Source organism: Moschus berezovskii, chromosome 10, assembly GCF_049115385.1.
Source record: "Moschus berezovskii isolate FMDL1 chromosome 10, NW_MosBer_1.0, whole genome shotgun sequence".
NCBI classification, from domain to species: Eukaryota; Metazoa; Chordata; class Mammalia; order Artiodactyla; family Moschidae; genus Moschus; species Moschus berezovskii.
In genome coordinates this window covers 55,193,960-55,209,203 of record NC_142469.1, presented here as the reverse complement: position 1 = coordinate 55,209,203, position 15,244 = coordinate 55,193,960, and the positions used below count along the sequence as shown (strand labels likewise).

Below are 15,244 nucleotides of genomic sequence, written 5' to 3'. Positions count from 1 at the left end.
GAATAGTCATACAATAGAATTATGCAGATATGAAAACATTTTAATGATGCTTATTACTTACAGGACAATAACAGGCTTTACTTATCAGTGTTTTCTAAATTTTTGAAGATGGTCATGTTATATAGTTTATACAAAGTTAATTTTGAAAAATTGATTATGAATTTCAAGAGCAGTGAACATTCAAATATTATGAAAAAACTTAGCCAAATATTAAAATATACACAGGTGATGAATTTAAAGGGAGAAATACAGTAATAAATGGGAAGCCTGGGTGGCTCAGTGGTAAAGTATATGCCTGCAATGCAGGAGGCATGGATTTGATCCCTGGATCAGGAAGCTCTCCTGGAGAAGGAAATGGCAACCCACTCCAGTATTCTTGCCTGGGAAATCCCATGGACAGAGGAGTCTGGTGGGCTACAGTCCATGGGGTTGCAAAGAGTTGGACATGACTTAGGACTAAACACCAGCAACGGTAATAAATAGATTAAAACTAAACATAATTATATATGTAATTCCCATTATACTACAATACACACTAATTTGACAGGTATAAGAAGTAGAATTAAAATATGTTGCTTACCTCTCTTTCATCCATATTCAACCACTGCTTTGGATCTTCTTCGGTAGCCAGAAAGGCTATCAATTCCAAAGCAGTAAGACGAGTTTGACGCCTTGATGAGACAAATATCAAAACAGGTTTGGCTGGAGAATGGCTTCTAATTGCTGTTGAAAAATTGTAGAAAATAAAATAGTAAGCCACTTAAACCAGAATCTGAATTTCATTAGGATATCAAATAAATGCATGAAAACTAAGGATGTAAATGATTTAATTGAATTCTTAATTTGGTCATGAAATTCTGACATTATACTGGAGAAATGATAGGAAAGGAAAGGTAACTGTCTCTACTTAGGGGAATTTTCCGCCCAAGACAGGGAAGACTGAACTATCTTGACTCCTGGCTCAGTTCTGACCCGCCAAGGAAGGAGACTTAAAAGCTGAGACTCTCCATAAACAACTGTATATGGATACAACTGTACATGGATACTAGAACTTAGGTTGGGTTTTCTACTTTTGAGTTGTGTTTCAGCTTGCCTAAGCAATGCATTGCAGAGTTAGTTGGTCCTGGGGTCTGGAGAGAGAATCAAGACCTGAGCCAGGGGTGGGGTTGAAGGAAAGCCACAAAAAATTCCTCTTATTTTTGTCATGTTATCAGTAGATAGAAAAATGAAGTGAGTTTGTATCAATAAATTAATCAGATATGTCAGAAAAATGTTTTCCCTAAAACATAAGCATAAGGTTTAAAGTGGGAAGATAAGAGAATGCAGAAGAGAGCTGAAGAAAATACTATGCTTGAATCCATGTCTGAGTGATGGCACATAGGCAGTAGACACACAGAAGATGAGTAGTTTGAAAACTGGGTAATAAGACTGAAAAAATATTACTTAAGTCTTCTTTGGAGAAATGTCTGTTTAGTTCTTTGGCCCATTTTTTGATTGGGTCACTTATTTTTCTGGAATTGAGCTGAAGGAGCTGCTTGTATATTTTGGAGATTAATTCTTTGTCAGTTGTTTCATTTGCTATTATTTTCTCCCATTCTGAAGGCTGTCTTTTCACCTTGCTTAGAGTTTCCTTTGCTGTGCAGAAGCTTTTGATTTTAATTAGGTCCCATTTGTTTATTTTTGCTTTTATTTCCAATATTCTGGGAGGTGGGTCTTGGAGGATCCTGCTGTGATTTATGTCGGAGAGTGTTTTGCCTACGTTCTCCTCTAGGAGTTTTATAGTTTCTGGTCTTACATTTAGATCTTTAATCCATTTTGAGTTTATTTTTGGGTATGGTGTTAGGAAGTGTTCTAGTTTCATTCTTTTACAAGTGGCTGACCAGTTTTCCCAGCACCACTTGTTAAAGAGACTGTCTTTTCTCCATTTTATATTCTTGCCTCCTTGGTCAAAGATAAGGTGTCCATAGGTGCGTGGATTTATCTCTGGGCTTTCTATTTTGTCCCATTGATCTATACTTCTGTCTTTATGCCCGTACCATACTGTCTTGATGACTGTGGCTTTGTAATAGAGCCTGAAGTCCGGCAGGTTGATTCTCCCAGTTCCATTCTTCTTCCTCAAGATTGCTTTGGCTATTCGAGGTTTCTTGTATTTCCATACAAATTGTGAGATTATTTGTTCTAGCTCTGTGAAAAATATTGTTGGTAGCTTGATAGGGATTGCACTGAATGTATAAATTACTTTGGGTAGTATACTCATTTTCACAATATTTATTCTTCCAATCCACGAACACGGTATATTTCTCCATCTATCAGTGTCCTCTTTGATTACTTTCACCAGAACTAAACAGACATTTCTCCAAAGAAGACATAAAGATGGTTAACAAACACATGAAAAAATGCTCAACATCCCTCATAATCAGAGAAATGCAAAACAAAACCACAATGAGATACCATTTCACACCAGTCAGAATGGCTGCTATCCAAAAGTCTACATGCAATAAATGCTGGAGAAGGTGTGGAGAAAAGGGAACCCTCTTACACTGTTGGTGGGAATGCAAACTAGTACAGCCACTATGGAGAACAGTGTGGAGATTCCTCAAAAAACTGGAAATAGAACTGCCATATGATCAAGCAATCGCAGTCCTGGGCATACACACCAAGGAAACCAGAATTGAAAGAAACAGATGTACTCCAATGTTCATTGCAGCACTGTTTATAATAGTGAGGACATGGAAGCAACCTAGATGTCCATCTGCAGACGAATGGATAAGAAAGCTTTGGTACATATACACCATGGAGTATTATTCAGCCATCAAAAAGAACACATTTGAATCAGTTCTAATGAGGTGGATGAAACTGCAGCCTATTATACAGAGTGAAATAAGCCAGAAAGAAAAACATCAATACAGTATACTAATGCATATATATGGAATTTAGAAAGATGGTAACCTTAACCCTGTATACGAGACAGCAAAAGAGACATAGGTGTATAGAACAGTCTTTGGGACTCTGTGGGAGAGGGTGAGCGTGGGATGATTTGGGAGAATGGCACTGAAGCATGTATATTATCATACAAATCACCAGTCCAGGTTCAACGCATGATACAGGATGCTTGGGGCTGGTGCACAGGGATGACCCGGAGGGAGGAGGGAGGTGGGTTCAAGAAGGGGAACACAGGTACACCTGGGGTGGATTCATGTCAATGTATGGCAAAACCAACCAATATAATATTGTAAAGTAATTAGCCTCCAAAAAAAAAAATATTACTTAAATAGCCATACAAATCATTTGACTTAACTGGAGTTGAAATTTCTTTGTTATGCATAGGTTCCACAATGCTGATAAGATGGCACAAGGAGAATTTATACTTACGTGTACATAGGTCTCTTAAAACAGAGATATTAGAAATTTTTATACTAAGCAGTACAACTTCCTTGTAATTTCTTGTTTGAAATGTAAGCTGCAGAATTTCTTTTTATGGGCTAAAAGAACAAGGTTCATAAATGGAAATGTTGACATTACCTTGGCTATATTTATATCTAAAAGTGAGAAATAAAGCTACCACAAAATCATAAATGTAAACTCAAAGAAATATAGTGATCCTCTACAGGTATAATAAAGAGTTTACAAGGATAGCTGCTGTACTTATGCAATATTTAGAGAAGTTTAGATATAGTTAATTTACTACTGATTTACATAATATAAAATGCTTCATTTCAATCACTGGTTTGGAATCAGTCATTCCTTAAATGGAACCAATCTATCAAACATATTATGAAAAATTAACACATTCACAGTTGATCAGAATTATAGAATGTAAGTGGTAATACTTTGATAAATCATATTAGAGATACATTTAAAATACACATATTAGTACAATATTGGTATCACTGGTGCACATAATCATGAATGAATGAATCTGCCTCTTTTTTAAACCTCAAACATTTAATGGATTTTTGCTGCTGCAAGAACAGGTGTGGCTGAACAGCTCACGGCAGATTTATTGTTCATTAGTGATTTTGTACAATGCTTCTGTGGAGGTGTAAATAATCTGAACTGCCAAGACTGGTCTCCAGTTCACAATCAATACTTTGCTTCTGTCATAAGGCTAATTACAGCAGCTAAAAAGTCACCTCACAACTGTCACCTCACAATCAACAGCAGTTCACATTAGAGAATTTATTTTGGAGGTTATTTTTAATTGATATAATAAATATTCCTTATGCAGCCTAAACATGAAAACATGTTTCAATAAAATAGGAGTGTTATTCTTAAATCTTTCCTGCCTGCCTAATTTGTTAGAAAGGGAAAAACAAAAAATAAAACATAAACAGATATATAGCCAAAAAAAGTACTGAAATTTTTCAGATGATTTCATATAAAATTAATATTATGAGTCTAAAATAAATATTCTACTTGTCATTTACTCAAGTTACTATCATAATACCTTAAAAAATTAATTTTAAGAATAATTTGATTTTTTTTTAGAGTACATACATTTATTCTACTATGAAGACATTTTCACTTATGAAATCAAACTTTCAATAGTCAGTTCAACATATATTAATATTCCTCAACAGTTAAGGTAAATAGTTCTAGATATTTGTAGAAGTTGGAGCAGCACCACCCTTTCAAAGAAGCCCACGACATTTAGAACACATTTAAAGGCTACCATACAAAACGGTTATTATTCATCCCAGGAAATCTGAAGCTTACCCTGAAATGTAGGCTTATTCATACTAGCCATACGAGGACAGTAATGTTGACCTGGGAAACCCTGAATGTGAACTTCCAGTGGAACTGGGCGTACTGATGGTCGGAAGTTGAACAAGCCCATCTAGAGTAAAAATGAGAGAGAAACCATTTCCAGTATTTATACTTTATAATATTGATGTTTTTGAACTGTGGCGTTGGAGAAGACTCTTGAGAGTCCCTTGGACTGCAAGAAGATCCAACCAGTCCATTTTAAAGGAGGTCAGTCCTGGGTGTTCATTGGAAGGACTGATGCTAAAGCTAAAACTCCAATATTTTGGCCACCTCATGCGAAGAGTTGACTCACTGGAAAAGACTCTGATGCTGGGAGGGATTGGGGGCAGGAGGAGAAGGGGACAACAGAGAATGAGATGGCTGGATGGCATCACCAACTCGATGGACATGAGTTTGAGTGAACTCCGGGAGTCGGTGATGTACAGGGAGGACTGGCATGTTGTGATTCATGGGGTCGCAAGGAGTCGGACACGACTGAGCGACTGAAATGAACTGAACTGAACTGAACTGAACTGAACTGAACTGAATATTCTAGTGCCTCCTTAATAATGCCCTAACCCATACTATGCAATGTCTGGTTTACCAATCTTTCACATACCTGACGAATATTGAGCCAGTCAGCAAGGTCTCTGGCATTAGCTAATGCAGTGGATAGTCCAACTATCCTAACAGGCTTTTCTGTGTGGGATGAGATGAAATTCGTTCGAGATACAATGACTTCTAGAACAGGGCCTCTTTCCTCCCCTAAGAAAGAGGAATAATGGATATTAATCATTTAACAAGTCCTGATGCTAGCTGCTGCAAGTATGAGGAGTCCAAGTTTGTAAACTAGATTCAGATGCAATGGTACCCACCGAGCAGATGGATCTCGTCTATTATGAGAATAGTGACTTGCTTTACATAGTTCCTATTTTGCCAGCTTCGGCTGATTCCATCCCACTTCTCTGGTGTGGTCACGATAAGGTCAGCCTTGGCAATGGATTTCATATCAGGAGTTACATCCCCTGTCAGTTCAATAACTCTGGAGAAGAATAAAAATGATCCCTTTAAATTTTCAGGTAACATATAAACTTAGAAAAGCAAAAATACGGCCTTCAAAATAAAATTTTATTATGCTTAAAACTACTTTATTTCCCTTTGACTTCTGAAATTTTCTGACTTGAGTACAAAACAGATATTCCTTAATGATTCTAAGATGATTTCCTCCCATAAAATGAAGAATGTATAAAAGCAAATTACTGAAATCTAACTTCTATTCAGACTTTATTTTTTTGGGCTCCAAAATCACTGAGGATGCTGATTGCAGCCATGAAATTACAAGACGCTTACTCCTTGGAAGGAAAGTTATGACCAACCTTGATAGCATATTAAAAAGCAGAGACATTACTTTGCCAACAAAGGTCCGTCTAGTCAAGGCTATGGTTTTTCCCGTGGTCATGTATGGATGTGAGAGTTGGACTGTGAAGAAAGCTGAGCGCCGAAGAATGGATGCTTTTGAACTGTGGTGTTGGAGAAGACTCTTGAGAGTCCCTTGTACTGCAAGGAGATCCAACCAGTCCATTCTAAAGATCAATCCTGGGTGTTCATTAGAAGGACTGATGTTAAAGCTGAAACTGCAATACTTTTGCCACCTCATGCGACGAGTTGACTCAATGGAAAAGACTCTGATGCTGGGAAAGGTTGGGGGCGGGAGGAGAAGGCGACGACAGAGAATGAGATGGCTGGATGGCATCACCGCCTCAATGGACATGAGTTTGAGTGAACTCCGGGAGTTGGTGATGGACAGGGAGGCCTGGCGTGCTGTGATTCATGGGGTCGCGGAGAGTCGGACACGACTGAGTGACTGAACTGAACTGAACTTCTATGCAGGTATGCAAGAGTATCAAACTTTGTTTTGGTTATGTTTACAAAGTCTCCACCCTTTGTGATTTTACAGAGATGAATTCACACCTCCTTATGTTGGAATAAACACCTTTCTAATGAGGGAAAGCGTTAATTTATTAAGACAAAGGAGCCATTCATTAAGAATATGATTGTGTGTAAGCTTCATTTCTTTTCTTAGGTTGAAACTGTCTAGATATGATAGGCAATTCAAATATATAAGAGCACAAACAAGGTAATTTGGGGCAAATACATTGTCTTCCCATTCTGAGAAGATCTCAGAATTATTGTGAGAAAGAAGGAAAACTGAAGGCTAACTCCAAACTTTAGGTAATCATGAAGTCATTTTTATATCCGTTTTGACATTCAAAAAACAGAAAAAAAATCAAGATTAGTTCCTCCAAGGATAGCATTCCCAAAGCTTTTCTTTCCTTTTATTATTTTTTTACATTTTATTTATTATTTTGAATAGGTAATATATTTGTATGGTTCAAAGTGCAGTAAATAGTCTCTGCAACATGGATATTCTCATCACCTGATTCTCATTCTAAAACAAACACATATTTATATTCTTCATCAAGTTTTAAAAACAAAAGGGGAATACTTAAGTTAAAAACATTTCTTTAAACAGTATCTTGTAAGATCTATTTTTTAGTATATAGAATTCATTTTTTTTCATGCTGCTGCTACTGCTGCTAAGTCACTTCAGTCGTGTCCAACTCTGTGTGACCCCATAGACGGAAGCCCACCAGGCTCCCCCGTCCCTGGGATTCTCCAGGCAAGAACACTGGAGTGGGTTGCCATTTCCTTCTCCAATGTGTGAAAGTGGAAAGTGAAAAGTGAAAGTGAAGTTGCTCAGTCGTGTCCGACCCTTAGCGACCCCACGGACTGCAGCCTACCAGGCTCCTCCATCCATGGGATTTTCTAGGCAATAGTACTGGAGTGGCTTGCCATTGCCTTCTCCGTTTTTTTTTCATAGAGTAAGACAATATTTTGCACTGTGTGAATTTGTCATAGTGTATTTAGTGATGCTCCAGCAGTCACTCAGGTTACATGCAATCTTGCTATTAAAAAAATATATTAAGTAACCTTGTCAATAGTAAAAAAAAATTTTTAAGTCATGCTTGTCAATGATTTTCTTTTCCTTTTTTTGGTAAATTATTTACATGCAAAATGCCTCCTAAGCAGTTTTTGGAAGCTACTTTGAAGTGCGTGAAAGAAAAATAAGGAGACATATCTTAGTTTTCTTTTGTTTTTGAAGCTAAAGTTTTGAGAAAATTTTCTTGCCAAATAAAAGTATAAATTAAGGGCTTTCATTTTTTCAATCTTGAAATAAATGAGAATATTGATAACATTTTAATACAATACCTTTAAATAAAAAGAAAATGAAAATCATTTAAAAGCATTCAACGGTTTTATGCAAATCTTTTATTTGTTGATCCTTTTCAATTATTCATCGCATATCTTCTGAAAAAGTAAGAACTTACTTTTTACCAAGTTTTTCTTCTATTCTAACTTTCCAATCATCCATTCGTTCACGTACTAGGGCTTTTAAGGGTGCAATATATACTGCCTAAAATGGGGATGCAAAAAGATCTCATGAAAACAGTGACATCATTTTAAAATAAAGGTAAACTCAATAAAATTTATCAAAATACAAGTGTAGTTTAAAATACACTTATAATACTTTTAATACTGAAAGACTTAAAATTTTAAATTAATGGAAAAGTGTCATTACCTTAAACTACATTTATCCAAAGTAAGACATGAATATAACAAATCATAAAAATACTGACATAGAAAATTTTAAATATTTTTTAAAAAGCACCACTGGTATTTTCTTTAGGTAGTTTATAATGAAATTATCATTTTAAAAATTTTAATTGGAGGATAATTGCTTTACGATATTGTGTTGGCTTCTGCCATACAACAACATGAATCAGTCATAAGTATACATATGTGCCCTCCCTCTTGAACCTCCTCACCACTCCCTACTGCATCTCACCCCTCTTGGTTGTCACAGAATGAAATTATCTTTTAACATAATGTGAAAATTTTTTTAAAGACTAGGAGATAAAAATTACATATAAGTTATAACTCTTTTATGAAAAATGGTACTAATTTTGAAATTATAAAGATAAATAATCTGGTTGTTTAAATTTTAATGCAGATTTTATGGAAGACGCCAATGCCAGTCATACATTTTAGGTGTTCTACAATTGAGAAAACAAAAATAAATTTTAAAAAAAAACTGGGCTTTAATAATCTAAACTTTCATACAGATTACTTACTGGAGAAAAATTCTTTCCTGTATAAAATGTTTCAAATTTAGAACAGGGCTCCACTGGTTGTGTTAATTTGTCTCCTAATGGCTTCCCTAGTAGATCATCTGGTAAAGAATGCGCCTGCAGTGAAGGGGACCCGGGTTTGACTCTTGGGAAGATCTCCTGGAGAAGGGATAGGCTACCCACTCCAGTATTCTTGAGCTTCTCTGGTGGCTCAGGTGGTAAAGAATCCGCCTGCAATGTAGGAGACCTGGGTTTGATCCCTAGCTTGGGAAGATCCCCTGGAGATGGGAACACTCCCTGGAGAAGGGAATGGCCACCTACTCCAGTATTCTTGCCTGGAGAATTCCATGGACAGAAGAGCCTCGCAGGCTACAGTCTAGGGAGTCACAAACAGTCGGACACAACTGAGTGACTTTCATTTTCACTTTTTCTTCACTTTCAATGGATCCATAGCCACATAATAAACTGAAGAGTAGGAAAACATAAAGCTAAGCAGGGAAGAATAGCTACTAAGTGAAAATCACTGAAAAAGGCTGTTAAAATCACAAATGATGAGGAAAAGAGCACATAATTCTAATCATAACAAATAAATTCACTTTTTTGGAAAAAAAGGTTTCTGAGAGTACTTCACATTTCAAGAAAGCTTAAAATCAACACTTATTTGACTTGATACATTATTTTACACTAATAATAGCATGGCCATTTGGAGAGATGGGGAAGAAAGGCTGCCTTGGTATTTCCTGTGTGTAATCAGCTGTATTTATTAAAATACTAGCATTTCCTTCACAGCCAAAGGGTTTGATTATGATTAATGATTCTGAATCATTATATTTCTTATAAGTATGGCCATGAACTACATATCTTACAATGAAATTTCTTATGAATATAGATATCTTACAATGAGGAAAGGACATGTGAGCACCAATAAATACATTAGAAATCTAACTAAAGGACTCCAAAGCGTTAATATAAATTTTCTTGTGGCCATTGACTCATATATTGATCTGGGCCCCCCTGGAAAACTCACAAGAGAGTGGCAAATCTATTCAATAAGTCCTGCCAGTATATTTAGAACTGGCTAATTTACAGATTATAAATTATATTTTATAATTGAATGTAAATATGTGATTGTTTCCAACTGACCTTTGAAGTAGGGTACTTGTTGAAGACTCTGAAAATGGCTAATTCAGCGGCAACAGTCTTTCCTGATCCAGTGGGTGCTCCAAGTAGGACATTACAGTCTGTGTGATACAGCGTATGAAATATTTGTGTCTGCACAGGGTTAAAGTGGCTGAAGTTGTACAGTGCTTCATATGCTTCACAGCCCAAAGCTGTGATAGGTAAAGGCTGAAGATCCAGTAATTCTGAAAAGATTCAACAAGTACATACAAAACTGGAGAACATGCACATTATAAAATACTGTCTTTTTGAAACAAATAATAATCCTTAATTCTTTAGAGGGAAAAAAGGATTAACCAATTCTTATATACTAGTTACAGATCTTCCCCCCCGCCCATTACCACGATTATGATACTGACATACATATTAAACACTTTTCTGGCAGAGCTCCCTCTAAGACAGCGCTAATGATCTTCCAATCAGGAAAGAGATTTGAATGAGAGGTATATGAAAATATGTATGTTTTAGAAGAAAACTAAATCTATACCAACCTGTATAAGAAGGAAAACCACTCACAAACTAGTACTAGAACAGTTATTAAGAACAAATAACTCTTCATTTGTTAGATAACTGACAAAACAGAGAGGTTGAGTGCACTATTGTTCTAGACAATGCAAACTAACATGAACTTAAAATGAGAAACTTGGGTGGGAACTTTAAATCAGAGCATGACTGGGTAAATAAGAACTGTAATGAGAAAACATGGAAGGAAACTAGATTTAACTGTAAATCATCATGTAGACTAGAAGTACAGGAGATTAGAAAATCAAAATGATTTTTGAGAAATAAAGTTATACCTAGATACCCTTGAACTTGACAGTCGTTTCATTTTCCTATCCAAAAAGGTATCAGTTAATTTCAGGATTATTCCATGAAGTATGACTCTACTTATTTGAAGTGAGTAAGAAGGGGAAAAAAAAAATCAAGAAGGGAACATGGTGGTCTGTACCTTGAGTTGGATCTTTAAAGTACAGCTTCAAAGTGTAAAGAATGGAGAGTTGTCATCTCAAAAAATGTATTTAAAAGTAAAAAGCTAATTTTAAAAATATCACTGCCCCACCGCTCTACTCTATTACATAGGTAATTGATTGATAACTAACTGTATGTTTCTTATACCAGATTACAATCACTGATATGTTTTGAAGCACTGAAAATCAGGAAGAAAGGAATTCTTAACTTGTAATGCCAATCAAAGCATAGACATGTTCTTAAAAAATACTAAAAAAAAATAAACATTTCAGCATTTACTGACAATGTTAAATTAAGGTTTTTTACTTCTGTGAAATACGAAGATTTTTCCCAGCTGATTCGAGCTCAGTGGAATGCCTGTATATATACTTGGATCAACACAGAACTAGAAATCATTGAGGTTACATCATGTATTTTTTAATATCAATTGATATGTCATGGTGGTACATTTGTTGCATTTAAAAATGTAGTCAGAAAATCAGCTAATTACATAAATAAGGTAATACTTGCTTATCCACTCAACAAAGAAGAGATTAAATGATAATTAAAATATAACATCAATACATGTTAAAATCAGGTACTATAAGCATAGAGACCTAGTAGTGATGTTGGCAGCGTATGTTTAAAACACCCACAAAAGAGAAACAGACTCAGAGACACAGAGAACACACTTGTGGTTGCCAAGGGGAAGGAAGAGAAGGAGAGGGATGGACTGAGAGTTTGGGGTTGGTAGATTCAAATTATTACATTTTGCAGGGATAAACAACAAGGTCCAAATGTATACCACAGGGAACTAGTCTTAATATTCTGTGATAAACCATAATGGAAAAAATATTAAAAGTGTGTATATGTATATATAATTGAGTCACTGTGCTATACGCAGAGATTGACACAACACTGTAAATCAACTACATTTTAATCAAAAAATAAAGCACCAAACATTTTAAAGTATTTTATTTTGAGATTCTAGGTATCACAAAGCTTATTTGAAGACAGAAAATCAGAAAAGTCTTCTTCAATGAATAGATCAATAAATATTGCAATTTCATTATTTTTTGAGAAATCATAATGATTATAGAGATGAAGGGACAGTAATACAGCAACAGTGAGTGTCATTCTTGTTAACTGAACTAGGTTTAGTTTAATGTATTTGGAACTCAAAAAAACAAATTAAGGCCTGCATTAGGGTCTACATTTGATTTTGAAAAGTCTCTTCTCAAACTATATTGATAAATAAGATGGGTTTTTATTTAGATTCAGACAATTTTAAAGCATAGATACTTTTCAACATGAACTAAAACCAACAATTTTGGAAAATCAATGATTCAAGTTACTATTTCACATGTTACCTGTATGGGGAGGATGTCTCTCTGGTAGAATCAGATGTTGAAAGTTGATAATACATACGGCCTCAGCTCCTAACCATCGATCAGACACTGCTCGGATGTAGTATTGGGAAGGCAAAGGCTCAAAAATAGGGATTGTAAATACCAGTAGTTGAGCTTCTTTACTAATGACCTAATGTAAAATAAAGTATAAAATGAATATGGTTATTCTAGTAGCATAGAGGTCTTATTATTCTCTTGTAAAAACAATGGTATCTACAGCAATATGTACTAAAGAGAAAGAAAATATCTTGGATTTCTAAATAGGTGAGATATTCAGATACTTCAGAAACTTGTAGGTGGTCATCCTCTGAGGAGATCTGATATTATAGAAGGAAAAACATATGCCCAACTTATAATATTTACATATGCATATCATCATGTACTATCAAGTTACCAATTTAACTCATTATCATAATTTCCCTAACTTCATTCATTCAAGTACTTAACTTCATAATGTTTACCAAATTATTCATTTAATATTAAAAAAAAATCTTTCACTACCTAAGTGGAATAACAGAACACTTGGCATAAATAAAAGATAATCATGGACACAAATGCAATGAAAATAAAATATTGCTATAAAATTCTATAGATGTCCACTCAGGCCTAAAGCTTGTTTCTCTTTGATAAAAAGAGAAATTAGGAATGAAGCATCATAGTGAATTCCATCAAACTGAGTCTTTCTCTTGGAATTTTAAAAAAGAATGTCTTTTATATAATGTATTCAGTAGTCTTAATACTGTGCCTATGTAACACCTGAAGTTATTTTTCATTCATTTAATTTTTAAAATTTTATTTAATATTGTGCCTACGTCGGAGAAGGCAATGGCAAGCCACTCCAGTACTCTTGCCTAGAAAATCCCATGGATGGAGGAGCCTGGTAGGCTGCAGTCCATGGGATCGCTAAAGGTTGGACACGACTGAGCGACTTCACTTTCACTTTTCACTTTCACACACTGGAGAAGGAAATGGCAACCCACTCCAGTGTTCTTGCCTGGAGAATCCCAGGGACGGGGGAGCCTGGTGGGCTTCCATCTAAGGGGTCACACAGAGTTGGACACGACTGAAGTGACTCAGCAGCAGCAGCAACTGTGCCTATGTAACACCTGAAGTTATTTTTCATTCATTTAATTTTTAAAATTTTATTTATTCCACTCATTTGACACATTCCACCCCTCTGGAATCTATGCCTTAAACCATTAGAAAGATTACAATTAAATTTCTCAAGTGAAAATCACATTGAATATATGAATATTATAACATTTAATCATTATTTTCTTTTAAAACCAAACAGAAACATAAAAGATAATAAATAAAGCTTCAATGGGATTATGAAATTATAGAGAAATAGGTAAATGATAGCAACAAAATAAGGATAGAGTCACATAGACATATTTACCTGCTTTTTTAGAACTAGGAAATACTCTGAATGATAAATATGATCATTTGTAGGATCTTCTACCCAAATCCACCAGGGTTCTCCTACTGTCCCATGGACCTAGAAGGAAAATAGTATCCTACTAATACCATATATTTTAATTCAAGTAAGGGATTCTATTGTTAGCATTCCCAGAACCCATTCCTTTCTCTTTTTAACAGATTTATTGATATGGAATTTACATAACAAAGTTTACTCACTTAAAGTATACAGTTCAGTTTTAATACTTTTACAAAGTTTTGTGACCATATTTATAATCTAACTTTAGGACATTTTCATCATCCCCTAAAGAACCTTGTACCCTAACTATCTTTCCACCATATCAACCTCCAACTTTTGACAACCAGAGTCTATTTTCTTTCTCTACAGATTTGCCTGTTTTTGACATTTCATATAAATGGAATCATATGCGACTGGTTTCTTTCACTTGCTATAATATTTTCATTCATGTCATAGCATGCATCAGTTCTACGTTCCTTCTTACTAACAGGTAATATTCCATTGGATAGATATATTGTGTTTTGTGTACTCATTCCTCTCTGTTTTTATTCCTAACAAAGCCTAGACTTGTTCAGTATGTTCATCTCTTTTTCTCTTTCATGTAACATTGAAGGTTACCCCACCTCCAAGAATAATTTTGGTTAGCATACGCTAATTAGCTTATAGTATCTCCCTCACAAGAGCGTGTGGCAAGGGACAGGCACATGGCCTGTACTGACCCAATCAGGCAAAAGAAAAGGTGCATGCTCTGGGCTACTGAAGCAGGGAGTATTTTTTCCCTCTCTCTGTTAACTGTGAACAAGGAAGCATGAATACATTTGGAAAGTAGCCAAAAATATCAGCAGAGAAAAGAGATGGAAAGACCCTGTGTCTGGAACAGTATTATTAAACAGAAGACTCAGTCACCTTTAGGGCCTATTCTACCCATGGACTTATCATTTTGTAAGAGGATATATCTTCTTTGGGCTTCCTTGGTGGCTGAAGTGGTAAAGAATCTGCCTGCATTGCAGGAGCTGCAAGTGACGCAGGTTCAGTTCCTGGGTCAGGAAGATCCTCTGGAGGAGGGCATGACAACCCACTCCAGTATTCATGCCTAGAGAATCCCGTGGACAGAGGAGCCTGTGGGCTACATACAGTCCATGGGGTCACAAAGAGCTGGACGTGACTGAAGCGACTTAGCACACACACGTCTTCTTTTCCTTAAGTCAGTTTGAGACTACTCATATTTGCTATTCTTACAGCCAACAGTATTCTAACTGATAAAAGCAGCTATGTAAATAATTAAGTACTCCATTCTGCTAATGCATTGTGGGAGATTTATTATGTATTTTAAG

General features: G+C 35.6%; 1 protein-coding gene across 2 annotated transcripts in view; it reads right to left on the bottom strand.

Annotated features, from left to right (window-relative positions):
* ASCC3 (activating signal cointegrator 1 complex subunit 3) overlaps positions 1-15,244 on the bottom strand; it is a 352,215-nt gene that overhangs the window by 106,190 nt on the left and 230,781 nt on the right. For both annotated transcript variants that reach the window (XM_088840691.1, XM_088840692.1), the window contains 8 exons: positions 13,872-13,970; positions 12,434-12,602; positions 10,080-10,300; positions 8,136-8,221; positions 5,622-5,788; positions 5,366-5,511; positions 4,717-4,837; positions 581-723 (listed from right to left, as the gene is read on the bottom strand). In XM_088840691.1, coding sequence (XP_088696817.1) covers positions 581-723; positions 4,717-4,837; positions 5,366-5,511; positions 5,622-5,788; positions 8,136-8,221; positions 10,080-10,300; positions 12,434-12,602; positions 13,872-13,970 — 1,152 coding nt within the window. The remainder of the gene's footprint in view (positions 1-580; positions 724-4,716; positions 4,838-5,365; positions 5,512-5,621; positions 5,789-8,135; positions 8,222-10,079; positions 10,301-12,433; positions 12,603-13,871; positions 13,971-15,244) is intronic.